This window comes from Centruroides vittatus, unplaced genomic scaffold (genome assembly GCF_030686945.1).
Source record: "Centruroides vittatus isolate TY-2023 unplaced genomic scaffold, ASM3068694v2 contig_2696, whole genome shotgun sequence".
In the NCBI taxonomy this organism is placed as follows: Eukaryota; Metazoa; Arthropoda; class Arachnida; order Scorpiones; family Buthidae; genus Centruroides; species Centruroides vittatus.
Genome location: NW_027121716.1, coordinates 314,526 through 342,081, shown reverse-complemented (window position 1 = coordinate 342,081; position 27,556 = coordinate 314,526). Strand labels below are relative to the sequence as shown.

The 27,556-nt window shown below is 30.1% G+C and overlaps 2 protein-coding genes across 2 annotated transcripts in view; one reads left to right on the top strand and one right to left on the bottom strand.

The window, feature by feature from the left end:
* LOC136971730 (nucleolar MIF4G domain-containing protein 1 homolog) overlaps positions 1 to 12,426 on the bottom strand; it is a 29,458-nt gene extending 17,032 nt beyond the window's left edge. Inside the window, exons 1-5 of the mRNA XM_067266226.1 lie at positions 12,286 to 12,426; positions 9,764 to 9,868; positions 8,744 to 8,882; positions 5,940 to 6,483; positions 2,978 to 3,048 (exon numbers count right to left, since the gene is read on the bottom strand). Of these exons, the coding sequence (XP_067122327.1) occupies positions 2,978 to 3,048; positions 5,940 to 6,483; positions 8,744 to 8,882; positions 9,764 to 9,868; positions 12,286 to 12,390 (964 nt within the window). The 5' untranslated portion in view covers positions 12,391 to 12,426. The remainder of the gene's footprint in view (positions 1 to 2,977; positions 3,049 to 5,939; positions 6,484 to 8,743; positions 8,883 to 9,763; positions 9,869 to 12,285) is intronic.
* Positions 12,427 to 12,736: 310 nt separating this feature from the next.
* Positions 12,737 to 27,556, top strand: part of LOC136971746 (cation-dependent mannose-6-phosphate receptor-like) — a 31,061-nt gene continuing 16,241 nt past the window's right edge. The window contains exons 1-2 of the mRNA XM_067266244.1: positions 12,737 to 12,930; positions 27,001 to 27,097. Coding sequence (XP_067122345.1) covers positions 12,752 to 12,930; positions 27,001 to 27,097 — 276 coding nt within the window. The 5' untranslated portion in view covers positions 12,737 to 12,751. The remainder of the gene's footprint in view (positions 12,931 to 27,000; positions 27,098 to 27,556) is intronic.

Below are 27,556 nucleotides of genomic sequence, written 5' to 3'. Positions count from 1 at the left end.
AAATGCTAAAAAAGCAAATAAACAAATTAATTCAAATAATTATCTAATGAACATTTTTATTATTACAAAGACGATTTCATTAATCAAATTAAAATAATAAAAATAAAATTTTAACACTAAAATATTTGTCTAAAACAATTTTAGAAGGTATGTACCATTGGCATATACCTCCAATGCATTTGACAATGTCAAGGTTGTCTATGTGAAGTTACTTCTTTCACTCAAGAATGAAGTAGCCAAGTCATATTTGTTTTTCTTGTTCACATTGAGGATCACTAAGCATCAGTTACAATAATCAAAACAATCAATTGGCCCACCAGTTGTGAAATATGATCAGAAATTAGGTTTTTGATCACAAGAAATGACCAAACAAAATTTATCAGAAAAGTTGTGAAGTTTATGATAAGTGAAGGTATGGTGAAAAAGTGGGTTAGGTTGTTTAATGAAGGAAGGGATAACATTCATGATGAGGAGCAGCATAGTAAGTGCCCATCCCTAGTCAATGAAGATTTATTGCAAATGTTAAAGAGAAGATTCATTCCAATACAGTTCACAATTTCTGATTTGTCTCTGCAATTTCTTGACATCTAGATCTTTACTGCATGAAATTATCTAAATACTTGCATTTCAAAAAGTTGTGCTTGAGATGTGTGCCAAAAAATGCTAATAGATATTCACAAAACAAGATGCATGGGATCAGCCTTGAAATTTTTGCAGTTGTATGAAGGGGAAGGAAATGGTTTTTTGAAAAGAATTGTCACTGGTAACGAAACATAGATTTGCCAAATGACACCCAAAAAGCAAACAACACTCACTACAATGGCAGTATTTTATGGGACTGTCAGGGAATTTTGTTAGTGGAATTCATGCCACAAGGCAAAAAAATCAACACAGAAACATACTGTCAAACTCTGAAAAAATTAAGGCGAATGATACAGAACAAAAGTCCTACTTAGTTCCAGTATAGTGTTGTTGCACAACAATGCATAAATGCCTGTCCCAAGCACGACAAAGGAACTGCTTAAGTCATTTTGCTGGGAACAATTCACTCATTCTCCTTATAGTCCAGACTCAGCACCCAGCAATTTCCATCTGTTTCAGCAGTGATGACGAAGCAAAGCAAAATGTGACGGGCGAAAGGACGAAGGTGTTCAATCAAAACTTCAAATTTTTTTTTTCTCCACCATTTTTATCACAAGATCAGTTGGAAACCCATAAAAACTTATTTCCCACGAACTTGCTTCCTCGTTGAGGATGACCCATCCTCGGGACGTATGCCACCAGGAACTTTTAGAAGAAATTTACGTATTGGACGCCCGACCCTCATGGAAAAAACCCGAGTGAAAAAATAAAACAAACGAACGATGACGAACCCGTCAGTCGTCGTTTAGTTATCGGGACAATAATCTGGACTCTTCCCGCCATCTTCCGAACCAAGACCCTTGTGGATTTATACCAAGACCATAGTGCGGATTATCTTGTGAACTGTTCCTTCAAATCGTGATTCTCCGTGGATCGTATCATCGCAAGGATACCCGACGCCGGCTCCAAGACTCTCTAAGGTATTTATCAACTCGCGAATCGTTTGTAAACTCTCTCTCCACGTATCTAGAAATACATCCGTATTAGCGATGCGTCTTACTGTACTTTTGTTATACTCCCTTATTAAAATTAGCCTTGTTACTTAGCCGGTGTCTTGAGTGACTTACTTCCTTGGTTCTCCTACCTCCACCTCTACCGCGAACAAACCCGCTCACGCGACGAAAAACCCTCTGCGTCGCGATTTCCAAGTCTCGACCGACTCGGTGGTGTCACATCCTGACAAGGGGTCAAAGAGACCCGGCCCTCCGGTCACAAAAACAAACAACCCAAAATGACGAAGCAAAGCAAAATGTAATACGGACAGGTTAATATATTTTTTCGTACATAATCGGTTATCCGAACAAATCACTAATCCGAACAACCCCAGTCCCCAATTGATTCGGATTAACGACTCTCTACTGTATTTTAAAAAGTATTTAATTAATAAAAGTGGAAAAGTCATAGGCAGTGGAATTCTATGAAATGGTATCTTTAATTTAGTGCCAAGTTATGATAAGTACCTCAATTTGCTTGATGATTATCTTGAAAAGTAGATTAAGTTATATATAATTTAATGATAATTAAATCATTTTTGTTTCATTTGCCTACTTCTTTAGATAGGCAAATGGTATTTACTTTCTGGACATGCATCATAACATAAACTTACTTTTTTAGCTTATATGAAAAAAGTTTTTCATTCTTCATTTAATTTTAATTTTATGAACCTTTTACTAAAATAATGTAAATTAGTATTGTATTATGTTCAATATTAAATAAGATTTGATGATAGAAAAATTGATAAACTTTTATCACATAAAGAAATAAGAATTAAAAATATTCTTATTTCTTTGCTTCTTTCCATCTTTTTATCTAATTTTTTAATTTGTGTATTTTAAAAATTTTATATTAATTTTTATCAGTACAGTAGAGAGTCGTTAATCCAAACCCCGGTAATCCGAATCGCCGGTTATCCGAACAATTTTCAGTCGGACTGTGTCGTGCTGAATCGAACATTTTTGATACTAGATTTACTTCTAAAGTATAATTTTCATGTTTTTATATTCTTCAATATATTTATTTTGTTTGTACAAAATAAAGAAATAATTTTTAATGATACAATAGCCTCGATTATTAATATAAAAATTTTCGTTAGGCTTAAGATCAATGAAAATTCAACACGAAGCGACACGCAATGGAGAAAAATTTGAACATCGGACAGGTTAATATATTTTTTCGTACATAATCGGTTATCCGAACAAATCACTAATCCGAACAACCCCAGTCCCCAATTGATTCGGATTAATGACTCTCTACTGTATTTTAAAAAGTATTTAATTAATAAAATTTTTCTTACGTATTCTCTAAATGAAAACAAGTAATTCCATAAATAATTTACCATTTCTACTATTCTTCATATATATTTCTTCTATCTGATAACTTATGGGCTGCATTTTTGCTTCACTCAATCTGAAATTTAATAAAGTTTACTATTAACTAAATGTTATAAAATTATTTTCAGATATATAATATCACAACTAATAATAATTAACTTATTTAGGGATCTCACTACTAGTAATTTTTTTGCTTTTTTTGCTACAACTGATATAATTTAGTGACAACTTTTGTTTGCAAATTCAGAAAAAGTGACAGAAAATTTCACTTAGAAAAATGCAGTAGTTTCTGTACAATGTGATGATGTGTTTTTGTACATTTCAGCATTCCAATGTACTTAGAATTCCCTAAAAATGCTAAAAACTTCAAAAATGCTTTAATACAATAGCCCCTTGTTATATTGTGCTTGTCGGGAGACAAATAAAAAGCATGATGTATCTGGTGGCACAATATAACTGAGTACTAAAAAAATTGTGGGCTTATACTAAACAGATTATACATGCTTTGGAATCACTATCCTCTATTCTTTCATCAGCAAGTGTTTCTGATATAAAATAAGCTTAGTTTTGCAATACTGAATATTCATGGTTATATCATATTAAACGATGTTTACTTAAACATTGATATCATGAACACCCATTTAGCATTATTGTAACAATGACATTTAAAAATAAATACTGTTGATATAAAAACAAACTATCAGTTGCTATTTTATTATACAGTACTAATATTTCACCATAAATAGCTGATTAAAAATTTGTGTAATTTATATTTTTAAATTATAAATTCAGTAATTGAAAATTTAAAAAATAAATATTGAACATATAATAGAGCATCAAAACTTGTAAAATTAGAGTAAAAATTCTGTAAAAAGCAAAATTAAGTTATTACTGTATAAAAATTTTAGAACTTTCCGTTCAGAAATAAAGAAATCTTTTCCTTACACATTTTGTGGTGAATTCGAAATTTGTAAATGAGGAGACAGTAGTTAAAAACCAATAAATAAACAACTTTTAATATCAAAAGGAAACATAAATGATAATTGATTTGTCCACTTTGATTTTCTTGTTGTGAAAATCCAGGGTTAATGATTTAATTTGTTAAATTACAAAATTTTGTTAAGTTCCTCCAAAAGTGATAGTTAGTGTGGGATCTCACTCTATCTGCAAACCATCCAATTTCAGTCACACAGAAGCATTAAGAGCTTATTTTAACCAATTTGATTGGAAGAGATTTTGTATAAATAGGTCACCTCAAAACATCTGCTAGCTAGTTAGTTCAGTACAGCTTAATCAACTTAAGTATAACTTAGCTTAGCTCACTCAACCCTTTGCAAGGCATATTTGGACTTAAAGAATGTTCTGTGTGCTCTCCTCTCTCCAATTGAAGACTGCATGTAGGTAATACATTATGTAAACTCTCTCTCTCTCTATATGTACAAATTAGTTAATAAAATTAATCAGAGTTCCTCTTCCAAAAGGAAGAATTTGTAATTAGATATTTCATTACCATATTATGTTTTATTCATTTAGATTTATTTTTCATTTTAAGTTGTATATAGAAAATTTTGATTTATTTTATTAAATATATCTTTTAATCCTTAACTCGTGTAATTTCCTTTATGCCTAACTCCATCGTCTAACTCGTGTTAAAATTACCCTCCTACAAATTCCGGAAACATATTTTTATACTTTTATTTGCATCTTAGTCTGCAGAACTGACTAAGTCATGTCAGGAATCCTGATTTGAGAGATTTAACTGATCTCTAAAAATAAATGGTCATCACAAATGTGAGACAGAGTATTCCAGAACCCCTCACATCTCACATTTATTTACCATAACTGTTTTGCTTACTTATATCTTGACAAATTTATTGTTTCATTTGCAGTAGTAGTTTCAAAGACAATGGTAGGAATAAAATACCATATTTCATTGCAAAAAGAAATTCAATGGCAATTAATATTTTAAAATTTGGGGGACCCAAAAATGTGCAATATATCCAAATCCACAATATAACAAGGGACTACTGTATATCTACAGGTAGTAGGCATAAGTGTAATGGACTGAGATGGCTATAAGATAATTTTAAGTGAAATTATTATTATATTAGATAAATTTCCATCATGCTTGAGGGGAACTATGTAGTTAATGATATGGCCTTTTGTTCCAGTCAGGTCAGCCCCAGCAATTGTTTACAGTCTTGACACCCAGAAACATCCCCAGTATAAACTAAGAAGTTTTTATGACTTTGGAAATAAATATTATAGCTTCATACTTTCCTGCAGTCACAACTAAATGTAGAGAAGACTGAGTTGCTTGTAGAATGGGGCATGTTTAAAAGAATATTTATCAGCAGATGCAAGGATCTCTGTCTCTCAGATATCCACCAATTAATTAATTAATGGTCCTAAATGACTTAGTTTTTGATTTTCCTCATATGTTCCTGATTTTAGAATATGCCTTTGCAATTCCAGTACATACTGTTGACTGTGAACATGATTTTAGTGAAATAAATATCATTAAAACCCCAATACACAACAGACTAGATGTAATAAATGTTAGCAATTTGATGAGTATATCAATCAGTGGTTCACCTCAAAGAGAATTTGATTTTCAAGCTGCTTTTACTGTATGGTGCAAAAAAAAAAAAAAAAAAAAAAAAGCAGAGATGCTTTTGATTGTGACCTTAGTATGACTATGAGTAAGTTACAGCATTTCTAATTTGGTAATGGCTAAAAGTAAAACCTACAATTTTTATTATGTTGAAAGCATTTTTTAAATTACTTGTTTTACTACAAAATTTTAAATTTTCCTACAGTTTTCAAGACAACATTAGCAAAAAAAACTAGATTTGAAAAAGCTACTTATTCCTACTTATTATGTATGTAATATACATTATTTTAATTAATGATTTTAATATAGTTAAAAATAAATTTTTATCAAATTTTATATAAATGAATGATCACCTATTTAATAGTCCTCTTAATTGTTTTCGTATGATTTCAAGTTGTTTTTCTTTTTTAGTACTGGTGGTCATACTTAATCGTTTTGCTGGAGGAATATATTTTTCACCCAAGTTTCTTGATTCTGTTTTTACTATATTTCCTTCTTTATCTCTCAAACGTCCATAAATATCTTCCCAGAATTTTGACTTGTTCTTTTTTTGCTTGTCATTGTCTTTTATATCACCTACATCTTCATTAACACTTTCAATGTTATCATTATCTTCTAAATTATTTTCAACACCACTAGCATTGCTCTCACTCTGCCCACTATCATTTTCATGATCATCACTTTTGCAACTATCACTTTCATCACCACCACCACCATCATCATATTCTTCATCATTTTCAACTTCTGATTTAATATCCATATCATCATCAAATTCATTGTTGTCTTGAAAAGATACTTTTCTTTCTTTCTTGCCTATTTTCTTTAAACTGTGAAGTCTTGAAGATATTTCTTCTTTCTTTGAAGTTTCATTAGAATTATCTATTATCTCAAGCAAATCTAAATATAGTTAAAGAAATTTAATATGCAAAAGTTTTACATTTACATTTGTATAAATATATATTTCTTTATATATCTGTAATCTGTAATCACAACAATAATCTGTATATATATTAAAAGCAAAATGTTTCGTCCCCACCGAAACTGAAACCAACACTAGAAAAAAGCAGTATGTAAGTATGTCATATTACGTCCCAGGTGGGTCTACAATTCGTTTCTTGAAAGGACCACCCATTAACTTCCTCTGTGGACTCTGCATGAATTTGTGCAAAGGGTTAAGAAAGGGAAAAGAAGGAAATTGTGAAGGGATAGGAGATACAAAAAGACTTCACTTTTGACATGGACTTGGAGTTGAAGAGACAGCTATTTGTTTGCCCCCATAGCAACTATTCTTTAAGTTTGATTTTTGAATAATAACCTTTGGTCATATACAGAATACAGATTTAGTTTTAGTTTTACATTATTTTGAATAATTTTTATGTGTATGTATAGTATACTAAAAGCAAAATGTTCCACCACTGCCAGATACAAATAACTAAAATTTAAAAATTATTTTGATTTACAGTTTAAAAATTTCAAAACAACTTTTAAATAGTTTTTAAACACATTGTTTTAATTTTATTTTATTTTATTTTTGGTTTCAGTGTAAAGGCTAGAGTTTTAATTATTTTATTATTTTTAAATTTAATTATTATTTTTAGTTTTAATTAATTTTTGGTTTAATTTATTTAGTATTAATTTAGTTTTAGTTTTTATAATTGTCTTTAATAATTTATTTATTTAATGTTTCCTGCATTTTTTGAACCCTTAATTACAATTCTTTTTTTTTCTTTTGTGACATAACTGTAAAAATTGTTTTAGTGTTGTCACACACAAAAGACAATCAAATTTAAATTTAACCTTTTTAATAATTTCATTAATTTTTGTTTATAAATTTGCCTGCTTTTTAAAAATGTAAAAGTTTAATTTTAAGTGAGTTAATGTTAATTGAACTATTGGGCTACCTAGTTTGTGTAATAGTAATATAAATATCTATTGATTATTTATATAATGTACATTAATAAAATGTTTAATGAAGTTTTATTATGATATCTTTGTTAAAAATCTTTAAAAAAATGGAATGACAGTAGAAATTCTAGCTCAAATTTTAAATTTAGATGTTGTAAAATTATTTTTAACAAAGACATTCATAAAGAATTATTTTATTTTACATGATGTGCTACTTATACTTTAAGTATTTTACAAATAATCATTTTAGTTAAAAATAAACAAATACCTGAAATATCACAATGAAAGAAGAAGTCATACAAAAACAAAAAGTATACAGGGTGTCCATAATTCATCTGATTAAGAAACTCAATAGAGGGAAAAAACTATAATGGATATCTAAAAACAGTTAACACATTGTTTGTTAACTCAAAAAGTTTTTTACAAACCTTTCGGGTCAAGATGACTTATTAGTAAACTTCGACACATTCCTTTTATTGCTCCCAGAATATCAAATCTATACTTGACTTCTCTCTAAATGTTTTTTAAATTCTACTCTGACCCTATTCATAGCCTGGACAATCCTGTAAATAATATTAATGTGTATGATTATTAATAAAATTTTCACAATATATCTAGAATAATCTGTGCTGGATTGCCCTCTAGTCACAAAGTACTGTACATGCCTAAGAGGACATGAACTTATCCTAATTTCTCCACACTAGTTATTTTTTTGCATATACTTTGTTTTATGTGGGTCCGCAAAAATAAATCAAGGGGATGTCTTCAGGGGATCTTAATGACCATGCAATTGGTCTGTCTCATCTGACCCAACAATTCAAGAATTTCTCATCAAGTAAATTATGTATCTCTACACCCCAGTGTGAGTTAAAACTATTAAAGTTAATAAATAACGAGTAGCTAACTGTTTTTCATTATTTGGTAGCTTTTCCTCTATTGAGTTTCTTAATTAGATGAATAAATTATGAACATTCTGTAGTTTAATCAATTTTCATTATAAGATTGTTGTTATAAAACATTTTTTTGTTTCTTATCTCATTTGATATGGAAGTTATATCAACAAGATTAAATACAAAACTAAGTTTAAGAACCAAATTATTATTTGATTCCATAAAATTTTTAGTTTTATGAATAAAGATTACAAAGAAATTATATATTTAACAGGAGACTGAAAGAAACCAATAAAATGAAATGGATTAAAACAAAAATTTTATAGACTCAAATAAAATTCTATTTTCATCAAAAAGGATACATCCTAAACCATCATCATAAAAAGATTTTGGTATCTTCTTTTTTCTGTTTTTTAACTTCAATTGTTTTTCAAGTCTGTTAATAGCTTTATTATCTTCTGCAATAGCTTCTTGTAACTGTATTTTTTTAACATCATTTTTCTAACAATAAAAATTTATATAAATAAAATTAAAATACAATATAATAAAATATTTTATTCTTTAATGAAATTTGCATTGATATTTGGAGTAAACATTATTGTAAATGTTGTAAGCTACATTGTGAAAAGATTTTGTAATAGAACAATCACTTTATATAACATCATACTTTGATTTGTATCATAAAGAATATTAAATTTAACTAATTTTCAAAATGACTAAATTTCATAATTTAATTATAAGTTCATAAATGATGATAAAAATGTAATTTGTCTGAATATAGTAAATGACAAAATCCAACACAAAATGAGTGGAAAATCAAATTGATTTATTTGTTGTAAATGCTTACAATAGCAAAGTTGAGGCCGAAGTTTTAAACGTGAAAACATGTACGTTGGACGTTCGGCGCCGCTTTCCTGTAAGCCTAGAAGTTTGGCAATGGCATTTGGAAAGTCAATGGAATCATGCTTGACATTCCAAATGCCATTGTCGAACTTCTAGGCTTACAGGAAGGCGGCGCTGAATGTCCGACGTACACGTTTTCGCATTAAAAACTTCGGCCACAACCTCTCTAATATCTTGGATGATCAAGACTTTACTATAATTATAATTACATTCCGTAATTGTAAATTTTTTTAAAATCTATCTTTGCAGTATCCAAAAAGAATTCTTGATTCTGTTAACATTTTCCATCACCCAACTCTATGAAAGATACTTAACTAAACTTGTAAAAAGTAGATTATTATTTTCAATTATATTTTAACTTACAATCTACAAACATAATTTAAAATATTTGATACAGTAAAAAGAATGTAATATTAGAAATTAACAATAATTCTTTAAAAATATTTAAGACAGTTAAATAAATTTCAGATAAAACAAACCATTATTGACTTTCTTGGCAACTTTGGTTGTTTCTTTTTAACAACTGGAGTAATCTCATTCTTTTCTGTTGCATTTTTAATAATAGCTTGTTTGATTTGAGAACTCTACATAAAAGAAAATTTGAAAAATCTGTATAAATTTATCTAATTCATATATTAATTTGTGATTTAAAAATTCAACCAATTAATAATTTCATAGTAAAACTCAACATCTTAGTTTATACTCAGTATATTTTGTGTTTATATCTATAAATATTTGTAATTGGATTAGAAAAGTAAAAGTTTTTACTTTTCTAATTCCAATTACAAAAACCAATCTAATTCCAATTACTGAAAAACTAATTACAAAGATCAAAATCATTTCTTTAATAATAAAAGTATACAGATGAGAAATTAGGGAAAAGTGAAAATAATTAATTTTCTTTAATTTTTATGTCTTTAAAATTAAAGATTTGTTTCATAAATTGTCTCAAATTCAATTCATTTAAGAAAATATTTTGTCATAAAAAAAATGTGTGAAATAGATCTGTTGTGAAGATATTAAATAAAGAATACAGTCGACTCTCTGAGGTCATGAGTTGATGCAAACTAACTGGTTGGGATGTTTAGAATGTCAATCAGAAAAATCAAGCTTGACTCTGACACTCATAGACATGACAAAATTTAGAAATAAATGAGAAAATGTAGCATTCCTTTAAAAGAAAAACAAAAAAATTCTTAGGTGTCAGAAAAGAAAATATCACATGAGATAGGAGCAAAAGTTTCAAAGTTTGATCAACATTTGCAGATGAATTTGAATGGTGTCTAATTGATTAATGAAGAGTGATCTTTCCTACACCTTATCTGGTTGTCTAATTTCACCTGGAAACAGAAAAGGGACCAATCAGGAGATGGAAAGAAAAAATCAAGACCAATCAAATTCAGAATTTTGAGGAGAAATCTTTTAAAAACTCCAAAATTTAAGGACAAAGTGTGGTCACTTCTCCCTTGTTTAATCTGTTTGTCTTCTTTGTTGTTTTCCTTATCATCTTGGACTTCATCTTCATTGCTTCATCTTTGTTTCACTTAACTATGCCAACTTCCAGCCAGTCTGCCCCAGGGCCATCTGTTTTCCATCAAAAATATGACTGACTGCAGTTAGATAAATGACAACAGTGAACTTTCTACATTTATTTCTGACTGAGGAAAGAAGTTCTTAGCTGGATTTGAATAAGCATTATGTGCTTTCCAAATAAACAGCTTGTTATGTAAAAGTGGCTGTCTGAGTGTTGACAACACCCCTCATTACATTTGTACCTTTCATTCATATTGACAAGAAGAGTGATTAACCTCCACCTCTTCCCCATCAGCAAACTTCACAATACCATATATTGTACTGTATATTGTATATACATTATAGATATTGTAATCTGATTAATTTATGTAAAGATATTTTCAATCAAATTAAGTGTATATTTTGCAACTTTTATTTGTTTTACTTTAGTTTTTAAAATAGGACAACCCCATTGATATACAGTAAGATTGCTTATGTGAATGACACTGTTGGGTCCTTAACAGAGCTGTAAAGCATATCCATAGGAGCAAAACAATCAAAGGAACCATACCTCTAAATATGACTCTTTGCGAAATATAGCCCGCCAAAATTAGTCTAAAGCCTACACCTAGTGCTATGTGGAGTCATATTGCATGCTCCCCTAAGCCTAACAGTCAGCACAGCATGGTGATCAGACATTCTCATATTTATCAAAGAATAAAGATGTCTGACAGCCAACCATCTGTGAGATGTTTGCCACATCTCACAGATGGTCCAATTGTGAACACAATAGTGGCAGTTCTGGTTGCCATCTTGCTCGTGGACATCATGCTTGCAAAATAATAAATGAATTAACTTCTACTGATCAAAACAGTTTTTTCATTGAACTAGTACTACTGCCTATTCTCCATGCTTTGTCGTCAAGGCAAGCAATAACAAGCCTTAACCGATGCACTACATGTAGTCATGTGCTTCGGTGCTCACTATTGCTCACACCTCAGCACCCGGATGAGACAATCTCTCACACCCCCTATAATTATATAACATCGAGTATTCCACGAATAGTCAAGTGGACTACTCAAAGCCAGCATAGTCACGTGGGCTAAATAGTTAAACATGACAGTCTTAGCAGAGCACACGATGCAGTTCACAATAGTGTGCAGCTGATTTCAAGAGGCTATATCTTATGAAGGGTCCATTTAGAAGTGCGGTTTCTTTGACTTTTTTTCTCCTACAGCATCACTCACATCTGCAATTGTAGACAGACCACATATTTAATTAATATTGCAATAAAGATACAAATTTAAATAATTCTTATTTAAACTTCAAAAATGTTTGTTTCTTTGGAAAAATTTTGATCATTTCTAATATTTAATTCGGTAATTCTTTCAAAAAATCTTTATCGAATAATACCAATTCACTAACTAAAATATTTTGAAAGATTCATTCTTTCTAAATTCAAGCTATTTTAAAATTTAATATAAATTACCTTTTTCATAAAAAATTCATGTTTCTTAGCTTTTTTAGCAATTCGTTCATTTTTTCTTCTTTCTTTCCGTGTTTGATTTTTGCGACGATTGAATCCACGAGCCATTTACAAATCTTCCTTTCTCAAAACAACTAACACGTGTTTACCAGACAGTTAGCGCCATCTTTAAAATTTCAAATAAATTATTTTTTAATATATTAAAAATAATTTATGAAATAGATAATAATAAATTGTTTCTTTATTACTATTATAAAATTTTAAAAAATATATATTTAAAATAATTTTATACCGCATTGAAAAATTTTAATACGCTCTTTTACTTTAAAATATTATTAAATAAATCAGAGTAAAGTTTTTTAATTTCGTAATTTAATCTATTAATTAATTTTTTTTTAATTTCAAGTTATATTTTCTCTAATTTCTTTTTATAAATATTAAGCGGTATCGAGATTATAAACGAAGAAAGATGGCGGTTGCTAGGAAGAAACGATGCGATGTTTTGAGTATTAGTTTATACATTTTGTTAAACTGTTTTCTCGTTATCGGTATAGATGATTATTGTATGCCACTTAGGAGTTGCTCGTGCAAATTTAAAAATGGAAGTATCATAGATCTGAGTTCTGTAGCGCCTGCAAATGGAGACAAGTACGTAGAAAAATGAGTAAATGTCAAACACGTGACAATTTTCCTTGTTTTTTTCCGTATTATAATTTCATGTTTAAATCTTTATAAAGTAGTTTGATATTTAATAAATATGATTTTATCTTATTTTAAAGTTTAATTGTACCAATATTCTTAATAATCAGTTTTGCTGAATTGAAACGGGAGTTTCGAAACTAATATTTGTCACGTTTTATTTGTATTAAGTCACAGGTAAAGAAAGTAATTTCTTTCTTTCTCTATTAAATGCAGTAAGTAATTATTGGCTGTGCCGTTTCTGGTTTTACTTATGAGCAATGGTTTGGTTACTGGATTGAAAAAACTGACCCAATAAATGAGTACTTATCAATTAAAATTATTTAAATTATATTGGCATATACAATACTTAGATTGTTATATATTGAAAAATATATTAATTTTTAGTTATTAGGAACTTAATGCTCGTAAATAAATTTTTCAATTTGCTTTTGCTTTGTAAACGAACAGTAAACATAAAGATCTTATCGAAACAGCTGTTTGAATTGCTTTCTATTAATCTGCTATTTGCTAACTTTCATCTTTAAACGAGTAGTTAATTGTTATTGATTGTTGTTAGCTACCACATATTTTGTTTGAGACTTCAGCAGAGATAATCAAAACTGGGGAAGGGAAACCTTTTTTTTAAATGGAAGAAGAAATAAGGTTAATGTTACCCTAGGTATCGAGATGGCGGCTCGTCTCCGATCCCAGCAATCAGAAGAAAGAAAACAGTGGGGACGCACGTTCTAACCTAACCTATTCTAATAATTATGGTAATTTATTAGAATAGGTTAGGTTATACCCTATTCACACTGTACAGTTTAAACCAGCTTAAATGACTAAGCCAGCTTAAGGTATGAAATATGAACGGAACTGACTTAACGTTAAACCGGTTTAACTACAAACAACCGGCTCAGCTTAAATCGCTTTCTCAAAGGAGCTTAAGTCGCTTCAAGCTTTCCACGAGGTCCGTCAGAAGTTCAAAAATAATGGCGGAAGCAGATGTGCAGGTACAAATGTTCGGACAAACGATACTCTTCTCTGTTAGCATGTTTAAGCTGCTTCGGTACAAGAAGTTTAAATGATAATATAAATTTCTTGTTTACGAAAAAAATAATATATATATAAATTTCTGTCAAAAATCCATTCTTATCACTGTTCTATCGCTAAAGTGATATAAACATTGGCAACACGATTGAGAGAATCGTGTTGCCAACGACAACGACATCACTGATAATAAATGTTAATAATTCCCAACTAACGTCTTATGCTCTTTAAATAAGTTATTTATAATTTAAATTACTAAATATAAATTAATTTATGATGATTTACAAAAAATAAGCAAAAGTTTGATTTTATTTAAAATGTAATATTGAGTACACCCACTTGAGGGCTAAGCGAATAATTCGCTTTAATTACCTAGTGTGAACGAGTAGTTAATCTTGTTTTCGACAATGCGACTTAACTTAATTCTGCTTAAATCTTAATCCCGCTTAAAATGTACAGTGTGAATAGGGTATTAGGTCAGGTTAGAATGTGCGTTCCCACTGTTCCCTGTCTTCTGATTGCTGGGATCGAAGACAAGCTGCCATCTCGATACCTAGGGTAACATTAACCTTTAAATTTTCATTATACTGTGTCATTTAAAAATGGCATGTAATGAAAAAAGGTTCAGTTTACTTACTGTGGCAAAATGGCAGCACTTCTGGTTGCCATTTTGAACGTGATTTGAGACTGCATAGTAACCAAAAAAGCAAACAAGAAAAGAAACAGTGGAGATGCATATTCTAACCTAACCTATTCTAATGAATTACCATAATTATTACTTACATTATTGATCATCTTTTTCTTTATCCCAACATTTGTTCCCTACTGAAGTTGACTTCATAGTACATGTTGATGATCTTTTCTTCCTATTATTATTCACTTTCTTTGTTTTGTTGCCTTGTTTTTTCTTTTTCCTTTTTTTCTTTCTTAATATTAGAAACAGGAGCAGCGGGCACAGTCTCCACTAATGCCATATAAATGACAATATTCCGGCCAAGAAATATTACCACATTTGACCTTAAATGTTCTATCACAAGCTGAAAACTTATTTCTGCAATTACTACATCATAACATATGTGTATTTCTATCAGTTTGATAGACTATTTTACACGGTTTTGAACATAAATTGCACACATCTCAATATGTTGTAATCCTAACATTACAGCAAATTTAAAATCATTATCAATCCTTTGATCCAAATTCAATTCCGAATAATCTGATTCCAGTAATTGGTAAAATTTACGGGTGGTGCATCTGGACCAAAAGTCATCGGAATTAATGTCGACATAACTCATTATTAGCTTATTACTATTAACCAAATCCTAAACTTAACAATGAATGTATTGTTTAACAAAAAATTACAAATAAATTTCACTTAAATTACTTGGTTGTTAGATAATTGTAAAGAACACTTCCATAAAGGTTACACTATTTCCACGACAAAACTTCACTAACGACATCATACTTATTCATTTGCATATTAACCCATGAACACATTCCATGGTTAGATTGATAAATTTACATAAGTCAAAACACATTATTAGACAGCTCCCTCTATTAACATCATCACTAAATGCCCTAATTCAAGATTACCAGAAGCGCCGCCATTTTGCCGCCATAGGTAAATTTAACCTGAAATTGTCACGAATAGTTCTGTGTTGTTTATTATAATATTTATGCATGCTCACACATGTAATTGATTTTATTAATAGGAAGAATGAAATGGACATGCAAGATAGTGTTTATTACATGTATTTTGTAAGGACCACGAACATTGTTATGAGCAGTACATGTGCGGGCTATAGTTTTCTCACTTCTGATCTAAACCATAACTGAAATTTAGGTTTTGATTTCCATAATAATTTAGTCTGATTACAGAAACGAACTTTAGACCTAAATCCTAAAATTGCATTATTTTTCATAAACTATTATTTATTTATTACTTATTTGGTAACATTTTTGGTTAGTAACGCAGAATGGTCAGATGTGTATCTCTACTGATTCTGAGGTAAAGTTTGGTTCAGGAGAAATAGCACTGGGTGCTTGTGCAGAAAAACTGAACTTTACACAGGGCAATGTTTAGTATGCACTTGATAGGTTTGTACTAATGCCGAGACAAAAATAAGGATGTGAATACTGAAGTGTTGATATTCTCAAGAAATTTTGTTTAATGTGTTCTCTAGTTAAATGGAGCTATTTTGAGGCAGGCGGAGAAGTTTAAATTTTTAGAGATTGCATTTGCAGGTGATGGAAATCAAGGCGTAGACTGTGAATTGGTTAATGAAGTGTCTTAGGATTGTAGAAGGAAAGTGGAATTTGGTTGCTGCAGATTGATGTCATTATATTCAAAAATTTTTTCTGGGTATAATTAGTGGATATATAGCACTTACCTCAATTGGAGACTCCAGAAGGAATAGTTTGATATTTTAAACAAGTCATTTAACAGAAAATAAAACAAAAACACAAAAAATGGAAAATAATAATGCTCCGTTTTAAGAAGCAGGCAATTTCTAATTGTTCAAAAGATTTTTTAGTAACGAGGAATCATTTTAGAACTTTACTAAAAGATTTAAAATTCAGAGGTAATTTATCTTCATTCCAAAGTAAAGCATTTTTTATCAAATGTTTACTTTTTCTTTTGTAATGTTGTGAATTGAAAAATTCTTCAGCTCAATTTTCTCTTTAGTAACCCCAATATATTCAGTTGTTTATAATTTATTTATTCTACCTTTAATTGGAACTGTCGATGGGCAAAAGATTTCCACCCCCACGTAACAAAATTACCCAAGATTACAATAAAATACAAGTAAAATTACATAACAACAAGAAATATATAAAAAAATAAAAAGGGGGATGGCAAAATGATATAAGGACAAAAAAAATCACACATTATATAAAAATTGTTGGCATAGATGTTTGTATTTTGTAAAGTCATGATGAAAGTTTTCAAAAATATTTTAACAGCATTATTTGAATGTTCAAAGTATCTTACTAAAACTCGCATTTTAAATCATAGATAATTTCATAAGATGTTTTATTTTATGATAAAACAAAAGTATGTAAAAAAAAGAAAGTGTAATGTTATATGATATAAGACTATTTTGTTAATCTTTATTATTATTTGCAATTATTTTTTAATTGTTTTAAAACCATCCATTTTTTGATTTATTTTTATATATATTATTTTACTGAATTTTCCTTATACTTTTTATCCTTTGTGAATTCATTGTCTTTGTAATACCTATTTTTTATCTGTTATAACATTTTTTTTAAATGAGTAATTGGGGAGGTATTTCTTGCCTAGAATTACCTTTATAATCAATTAGAGAATAATTTTTTTTTAAAATGTGACACATACTATAATATAAAATAAGAAAAAATGGAGAAGTAAAAATTATACTTTGTGTTGAAAAACAGCTTGTTAGGAGCCAATAATAGTTGCAATCTATCAGCCACTATAAACAAATGCAAAGAAGGAAATGGCTTAGATCTGTGGATGTGGATGTTATAGACTGATGAATCATTTATTAACTGATAGAAGGCTGTTAAAATTTTGTTACTTTATTTTTTCTGTTAAGAACTAATGATTTACAATATTGTTAATGTTATGTAATGGCTATTTATCAGGATGGTCCAAAAGTTCCCGAACACTGATAACAATTTTGGGAAAAAGATCTCTATCACTAGCAACACTGTTGTGAATGCAAATGAGTTGGTGATAACACAGAGCATCCTGATTATCAACAAAGCATATACTATTATTTTATAGAGCTATTGTGTTCATTCCTTTGGCAAATATTGTTTTCCACAAGAATTACTGACTAAAAACTCATCATTTGAGGCATCTTGCATCATTACTGAAAACAAAGGTCTGTGCAAGGGTGACAGCAGAGAAAATTTTTGAAATTGAAGGCCCAGGCCTGATGAGCAAGACAACTACAACTGAATGGTTCCACTGTTTCAACTCTGGGAACCCCAGCCTCGGTCTGGACAACTATTGACCATTGATGACAAAGCACTGCTTCAAGCTATTCAACAGGAACCATGCAGCAGCATTCACTGACTGTTTGCCAAACTCGGCTTCACAATCAACTATTATTTGGCATTTGAAACATCTTTGCTTTCACAGTAGAAGACCTTGAGAGTACCCCATGAACTGACAGAGCAGCAGGCACAGAGGAATATCCAAAAGACAACAGGCTCTGCTACAGGATCATAATGGGAGATGATAAATGGATCTTTTTCATAAATCCTAACAGAGGAAACCAGTGGCTCTGACCAGGTGTAGGGGTTCAACAAGGACAGTTTAAACAAAAAATCATGCTGTGCATTTGGTGGAATTTGAATGATCTAATGCATCGGGAGCTGATTCCTAATGGCTGGGCTGTGGATGACAACCTCTATGCTGAGCAACTGGAATAGGTATTTTGAAGTTCTGTACACTCACTATCCAGCATTGCTTACTCAAAGGTGTATACTGCTGCAGCATGATAATGCTCTAACACATTGTTTCAGAGTGTTCCAAAGAAAGTTAATGAGATGGAGGGGATTGAAGTTTTGCCTCACCCAGCGTACATCCCTAACCTTGCTCCATCAGATTTTCACCTCTTCTGATAGTTGGTACTGTAAAGTACTATTTTTAGTATCTTAGGAAACCGACACTAACTGCGGCCGGTAAAACTTTCATTAACCTAACAGGTACTTTACGTGGATTCGAGATTAGTTTGCCAGGCCTGGGCTTTTACGCGTGCACCAAAAAAATTAGTAAGAATAACGACAAATATCAAGTCAAAAGTTTCAAATATATTTAATTAGTAAATAGAATTTACTATGTACAATTGTCTATAATCCAAAACAAAATTTATTAACGAAAAATCAACAAGTCAACCCGACAATAAAACTCAGCTACTTAGCTTAACTTAATCTTAATTCCCTTTTGAAAATTTGACAAAACAAATACTTAGGAACTACGAACTAAACGTCTATCCGTCACCTCACTATACTAGGAACCTGTTTCCTCAATCTTTTCACTATCGTCAAATTGTCCAATCAAATTCCTCTTTAACACCTTGGATCGCCTAATTCTCAATCTGAGCTTCAACCAGGAATCACCTTGCTCTGGAATTCACCTCCTCCTCCTTCGGTTAGCGCACTGGTTTTATGCTGTGAGGTGACGTCACAATTCAGCTGGGTTACTCCCCTTATTTACATACTTAGTTTTCTAACATTAAGTTTCTTTCTGGCAGCTTTAATTTTCTGACAAAAGCTTATAAACCGTTTACAAAGTATTTAGCACAATTTTCTGGGATGTTATGACAGTTTAGTAAGTATTTCCTTACTAGTGAGTGTGGGGATTCCCCCCTCCATTTTTTCTCTGCAGACTGTTTATTTCCGCTGGGCAGCGCAAGTGCGCAAGATTTTTTTTCCTACGGCGCTCGTTCCTTTGTGAGTAGGTTTATCTTCTTTTTTGTTACTAATAAGAGAGTGGTGGGGAACCTTCGTCCTAAATAAACATAAGCCCCAAACAAAATAGAATAAAACGAAAAATAATAATAAAATAAAAATAATGCTCGGACTCAGTTCCTTACAGTACATTTTCTGCAAGGATGTTTCTTCAATACGGTACGTGATGTTGAAAACGGGGTTTGTGAGTTTTTGGCATCAAAACCAGCCAAGTGGTCTTGCCAAAGAATCCATCAACTTGCAGGAAGATGGATCAAGGCTATAGTTAACAGTGATCTTTATTTCAAGGAATGACCATGTCTTTGTGTTTTAGTCATCAATAAAGTTTTGTATCTTATGTCTGTGTCTGGGAACTTTTGAATCAACTTGATAATTTAATTTTTATTTCATATATCATATATATACACTTGACTCACATTAAAACAAACACCAGTAAAGCAAATTTTTCCATTGCCCTGGCCAAATGCCATTGTCGCAACATTAATTTTCATGCGATAAAGTAAACAAAAATTTTTTCACAATTTGTTAAACCGAACTGTAAATTACATTTACAAACCCCAAGAAATAACCCTATTTCCAATAATGATTGCTTTTTACATTTTTTAATATAAACAATAAAAAGTAGAAGTGTAATAAATTTTCCATTTTAAGTGGAATAGATTTTTTTCTCCTAGTAAGTAAAGACAACTTTGATTATACAGCAATTCAAACATCTGGTTTTAGCAGACTATTCTACTGTACTCAAAAAAATAAGAGTTAAAGTGTAAGGATGCCCAATCTTTTAGATAGATGTGGTCCAATGCAAACACATGCTAATTTGCATATGGGAGTGTATACAGTGATGCCAAATTTGACTCCTTTTTTTTTTTACTATTTTGGCACCAAAAATTATTTTCTACCTTTTCAAAAAATCTTGAACAGGAAAAAATATAGCAACAAGAGTTGCTATATTTTTCCTGGCATAACTTTCCTGGCTCTTATGAGTTTTTTTATTTTAAAAAAATAAACTTTAATATTATTAAGAAAAAAAAAACATTGTGTATGGCACCATCTGTTATCAGATGGTGCCATACACAATGATTTTTTTATTATTTTATTTATAGAGAATTTATTATAACAGATTTTATTATAAAAACTTTTTAATTATGTTAAAATGGAAAAAAGTTTAATTTTGAAGTTAAGGGTGAGTTTTGTAAAAAAAAAAAAAAATTTTATGAGAAAATCTGATAACAGATGGCAATGGTGTAAGGAACCAAGTCTGAGCTGTATTTTTATTTCTATTTTTATTTTCTTTAATTCTATTTTATTTTGGGGATTATGTTTAGTTAGGGTGAAGGTTCCCTTACTCACCCAAAGTAACAAACAAACAAAAAAAAAAGGGAGAACCAACTTACTTGCTCGATGAAGTGCCGTAGGAAAAACTAACGTGCAATTGTGCTTTCCCGACTCGGAAGTTCAAAGGAAGTTCTGCAGAGTGGGGGGAGACCCCACATGCACTAATGTGGAGGACTCACTAAACCTTAAGCAAAGACATCTCAAACGTGTAAGAAATCTTAATAGAAAGTTATGTAAAAGGATTTGGTGAAATTGTCGGGAAAAATGCTGGCCAGGGAAAAGAAAAAAGATTGTTAGACATTAAATATATAAATGAGGGGGTGGTTCCAGAGAATCATTGTGATGTCACCTCACAACATAAAACAAGCCATGTTCGAGATGGAGGACAAGGTGAGCTTCCAGAGCGTTCGAAGAGAGATTCCAAGGAGATAATTGAGGTGAGTCGAAGTAGTTCCTGAGCGATAGATAGAAAGAGAATTCTTGGAGATTGAAAGAGTTGGATTCGAAGGCGTTTTGGCTAGAAAAGGTTTCTATAAGAGGTGACAGATAAGATTCTAGTTGGTTAAGATTCTTTGTACATAGTTATAAGTTGATTGACCTTGTCAGATTTCAAAGGGGAATAGCATTAAGATAGTAGAATTTAGGAGATAAGTTATCTCAAATTTTGTCAGTCTTTGAGAATTGTTTGTCTTTATCGAATAAATTGTTGTTTTGAATTTTACTACTTGTATATAGTGCTATTTTATAGTTTATATTAAAACTTGTTTTGTTCTTTATTGATCTCAACTTAGAATTTAATTTTTTTTCGGAGCCCACAAGTCCAGACCTGGCTTTCTAACTGCGAACCCACGTAAAGTACCTGTTAGGTTAACAGTCGTAAGTTTCAACCGATAGTTTCACCAACGGTAACGGGCCATTTTTTTTCACTTGTTTTCAATAGAAATGGATAAGTACTTTACAACGTACATGTTATTTTTTTTGCTTAATAGTATAAAAGTGTTTTTAAATAAAAACTCATAACAGCCAGGAATGTTACACAACTCTTGTTGCTAGATTTTTTGATAAAACAAACAACCTACTTTCTTCTAGCGATTTGTATTTATATGAGTTGACTGTATACATTGTGTCATACTTTTATTTTAACATCAGTTATTTCATAAAAGGTTTTATGTTTTAAAATGCATGTTTCAGTGATATACTATACTTCAAACATTCAAATAGCACAGAATATTTTTTGAAAATCTGTTCAATCTTAATTAAAATATAGCATTTTTATATTTGGTTTGAAGATATGTTCTGGCATATTAATGTCTTTTTCCTTTACAAGAACAAAAATGATGCAAGTTCCTGGATACCCTACTCTATATATTAATGATTGGCTATAAATATGAATTGTTTTATTTTTTAACTCCAGCTGTTAATTGTAATTTTTATTGTGCAAGTTAATTATTTATCCAAACATTTTGCTTTAAATGAATTTCCTTCTGTTGTTGATGCAATTAATTATACAAACACAAAGATATATTCACATGATAGAGATAAAATGAAGAGTTAGAAATAGAAAAAGGTGGTTTTCGTTTAGTGTTAAAATGATTTCTGATCCATATTTAAAAATTACAAATATTGTATATAATATTTGAAGATTGATTATTATTTTATGAAATTCATGTTAATAAATACTTGTGCTGTTGTATGTATTACATTTATAATAATAAAATGTTTAATACATCATACTTGTGTTGTCATAAAGAACAGTATTCTATATACTATTAATAAAATAATCATCATCATCTCATAGTTGATGCCATGTGTGATTTCATAAATTATTGTATTTTTATGCATATAACCAGCAAGTTAGCTGTGTTTAAAAGACAGTTTGGAAAGGATGTGGGCTATGCAATTGAACAGATTATATGCCAATTTGAAATTGCCATTATGAATAACCAATGGAGAAATTTAATGGCCTCTCGCAAGATGTGGAGTACCATCAATTCTGCAGCCATTTTATTGGACCAAATCTCAAAGAACAGAAACCTAACTAATAAATTAATACATAATTTAAACATTTAATTGGGACAGCCTTTTGCTCAATTGGGACAGTAGCAGAAAAGAAATTTAGCAATTTTTGATATATTTTAGGGATCTTCTGAAAATATGTCAACATTATGTACACTAAAGTTATGTAGGCCTAACGGTTGATGGAGATAAAGCAATTTTGTCTTTTGCTCAGGCAGTTCGGTTTTTCGGAAGGAGTCAGCTTAGTGGGACGTATCACACTGGGATCCTGTCTGAGGCAGATCTGAATGCAAGCTACCGACCTGCTCCGGATTGGACCAAACGATCCTGAAGCGAAGCGACAAAGACCCCTGGATAAGTTTTGAGATCTCTCAACCAAGTTGGAAGACAGCTAGAGTTCCTTTGGAAAGTGTTGTGTGCGTAATTACGTCTAGACTTGGACAGCAGCCATCTGATCATTGGGACCAGCATCTGGAGCTGGCAAATTCTACAGATGCTCCCACCGAAGTGGCCCATCTGCAAGTAAAGGAAATTGTGCTTAAAAAAAAGGCCATAAGGTGACTTTTGGACCAACCCAGACATGTAACTAAAAAGGGAGAAAGGAAAGATTGTTTGATCAAGAGCGGATTGGTCAACCCTTGTACAGATACGTCACTACTAATATTTGACAACACTAATGTAATGTGAATCAGTTATCTATCGTCATGAGTCTGGTAAATTTATAGTTCAAATTTTCTGTATTTTGGTTTAATAATGTATTAAAATAGGTAGAGTACCTAATTATTATTTTTACCTACTTATTTATTTACCTACGTTTTACATATTTTATCTCAGAATTTATTATGAGTTCGCTTAATTAGGCCAAAATGGTTTAGTCCCATGTCCCAATTAAGAGGATTCTACTGTATATGAAAGTTTTGCTATGTTCAAGGAATTTTTTGTAGGTTACATGCATGAAAATATGATAATCCAAAATCTCTCACAAAAGCAAGAAAATATACACACAACTCTATTTTCTATTAATTTTGAGTACCATTTGATTTTCAAATTTTATTAACAAAGTAATTGTTCACTATTTTATGGTATGGCATTATAATTTCGTGATAACTATTAAGTTCAGTCTCTTTTATGTTCTTTATTTTTATCTTTTTTCTGTACTTGTTTTTTTTTTATCATCTATATAGTAGATCAGGGATGGGCAACCTGCGGTCCTCGGGCCGCATGCGACGCAGGCCGCAAAAAATAATGTGAGCCGCATTAAATATGAATAAATACTGTATATCGATTTCCCAGCTTAAGAAAATATGCAGCAAAAATTCAAATGTTATTTCTACATCATATGTATGTGAATAATTTTTCTGCAATGAATTTAGTAAAAATTAAAATAAGAAACCAGCTAACAGATACATTGAAACCAATTTAAAACTAGCAGTGACTAATATTTAACCAAATATTTTTGATATATTACGTTTACATCAGTTCCAAAAGCTAAATTAAGTATACCTGTGCTAATTTATCATTATATATGAATAAAAAATTGTGATTTACCAATATTTTTTTCTCTTTTCTCTCATATGCGGCCTACGTCAGTTCAAAAGTTGTGAAATGTGACCCTTACATAGAAAAAGATTGCCCATCCCTGTAGTAGATAATAAAAAGTTTAATAATTTGCAATAATACCCCTTTCTCAAAAAAAAGTATTGTTTTTTTTTTTTTATTTACTGTTAGAATTGTTTACCATTTGCACGGCATTTAAATGTATGAGTGATTGTCTTTGTAGTTTATGATGAATGTTTCGCTATATAGTGCAATTATGGCTACACTGACTAAAATGTATTACAAATTAGTCCTTAAAATCTGCAATAATGAAGCTTAACTAAAGCCTGATCAAGTAGCAGAACAAAGGTATTTTCCTTATGTCGATAGGAGGATTCATCTCCTGTATGGATGTGATTCTTTGCTTCTGAAATTACATATTCTGTGTCTAAGAAAAGATATCCGCACAACATGTCACTGAAAATATACTCTAATAAGGCTGTTTGTCAGCCTGGAGAACCATTGTTTACAGTACTTTTCCAATTTTGAAACTACACATTTAGTTCATCCATATAATTTTGAAACTACAGTTATATAATGTTTATTTTTCGTAATTACCGTAGAGAGTCATTAATCCGAACCCTGGTTATCAGAATCGCCGGTTATCCGAACGATTCTCAGTCGGACTGTGCCGTGCTGGATCGAACGTTTTAGATACTAGATTTACTTTTAAAGTATAATTTTCATGTTTTTATATTCTTCAATATATTTATTTTGTTTGTACAAAATAAAGAAATAATTTTTAACGATACGATGGCCTCCTCGATTATTATTATAAAAATTTTTGTTAGGCTTAAAATCGATGAAAATTCAACATGAAGCGACACACAAAAGAGAAAAATTTGAACATCGGACAGGTTAATATATTTTTTCGTACACAATTGGTTATCCGAACAAATCACTAATCCGAACCTCCCCAGTCCCCAATTGATTCGGATTAACGACTCTCTACTGTATATGTTAAATATTTTCTGCACCACATTTTCTCCATTATAAAACACTTCAGTTATACATTTTTCATCTGTATGATTTTTCACTTATATTTTTTGGTATCATACCAGCACTTTTTCTTACTTATGCATTATTCATTTAAAATTGAAAAATTTAAAACAATTATTAAAAAGTGGAAAAGCTAATTATGTATTCACTTTTGGTTAGTCCATACTGACAATAAATTTCTAGTAAATGCAAAAACAGAGTGAATAATAGGTAATGTGTGATGCCATGCCCAATTGCTTGACATTTAGCAAATTGGTCCTCTAGTCCAACATGTTGAGATGTTTTCTTTCCACATTTTGTAGTGTGAGCTAACCTTTAGAATGACTCTTCATTTTTTCATGTGGCTGGAGTTAGTGGAAAAAACTGATATTACATACTAGTACATGTCATGTTCATTGAAAAAAAAAAACAACAAACAAAACTTGACCAATTTTTTAAAAGTACGTGACTTAGTTTTACCATTTTAATTTTACTGTTATATGTTATTCAAATGTATTATAGATAAAATAAATTGAAAGTTGTTTGTTGAGAATTAACATACAAATTCAGTTGTACAATGTTAATTTGTGCTGTGTCCCACTTTTGTGATGACTATTCACTTCACAATTCAAAAGTAGTTTCACCTGTATGTTTTTCTCATCTATTTTATACATTTCTCAGTTCCCTTTAAAAATGTATAAATGCAGTTCAACCATACATAATAATTCATAGGTATGTCCAGATGCATTTAAACAGATTTGAGAATTTCTAACGTAGATCTCAACTTCAATTGAAGATTTTTTTGAGTATGAAAAATAAAGTAATTCTTAAGTCAATCTAGAATTATAAGCTTAAAAAATCTCAAATTACTTGACTTTTGATTTGAAATGTTGGTTAGTGAATATGGTTGTAAATCCATTATTTTTATTTATTTATTTATATTATTAAAATGATGATGTCTTCTGTTTATAAACAAAACATATATATTAATTTATATATAATATATAAATAAATCATAACAATTGAACCTACACATGGTTTAACTTTGTCTTTTTTCATTATTTTTGTCAATTAACATCATTTAAATTTTGATGATTATAAATTAAGTTATAAAGTAGTATTTCTGTGGAAAAAAATGTGGAATTAAAGCTTTGTCTGTACTTTTAACTGTGTAATTATAAAAATATAAATATATATTTCACATTAAATTTAATAACATATTATTTATTGTATATATAACATATGTTAATGTAGTAATTGTTTTATAAATTTATTAAAAATAATACTTTTTATATATTGTTATCAAATATTTTACATTAACATATTTGTAATACAGAGTATTCTACAAAATTGGATCTCCTTAAATGATGAAGCATTGGTTATGCAAGTGTCTATAACATTTTGTGGAAAAAAAACTGTTTTAAAAACATTTCTTAGTCTAATTTTTTGTCTCATTTGTTCTATTTTTTCAATATGAAAATTACAGCAATTTACTCAATCGATGTGTGGAACCAGTTAACATTGGACACCCTGTATACAAGATTGCAAACTTAATAAATTTTGTTGTTATTATTATTAATAGTCTATAACATTTATTTTCAGGTGGTCTGCAAAAGCTAAAAATGATAAAGATCATTCTGTATATTTTTTTAATCCTTGTAATGAATTTAGCATGGATGGTGGTTGCTCACATGTTACAGTAAGTAATTTTTTATTTATTGTTGTTTAAATAATTTCTTAAATATTTTAGTTGAACAGTAAGAAAAAAGTATTTTTACACTTAACAGTTATATAATATTTCAAAGAAAGACAAGCTTTGCATTAAACCAAATACATACAAAATTTGGTCTTGTAATTATAAATACACCTCTAAATATTCATAGTAAGTTTACTAGATGCAATTATATATCTTGGTCTTTTTGGCTTTTTACCAAGTAATTATAACCTAATTGCAAATTACCAAAGATCACTATTTAATCAAGTAGATCTTTCTCTTAGTTCCAAAGAGTTTAGTATTAGAGTTTAATAGAAACAATTTTCATCTTTGATTTGTATTCTGTCATAAAATGATTAATTTATCTCTGGCTAGAAAATTAGGAAGGATTTGTTTGAAGATAGAATACAAGGTATTAAGTAATGTAGCATTTAAGCTTCTCAA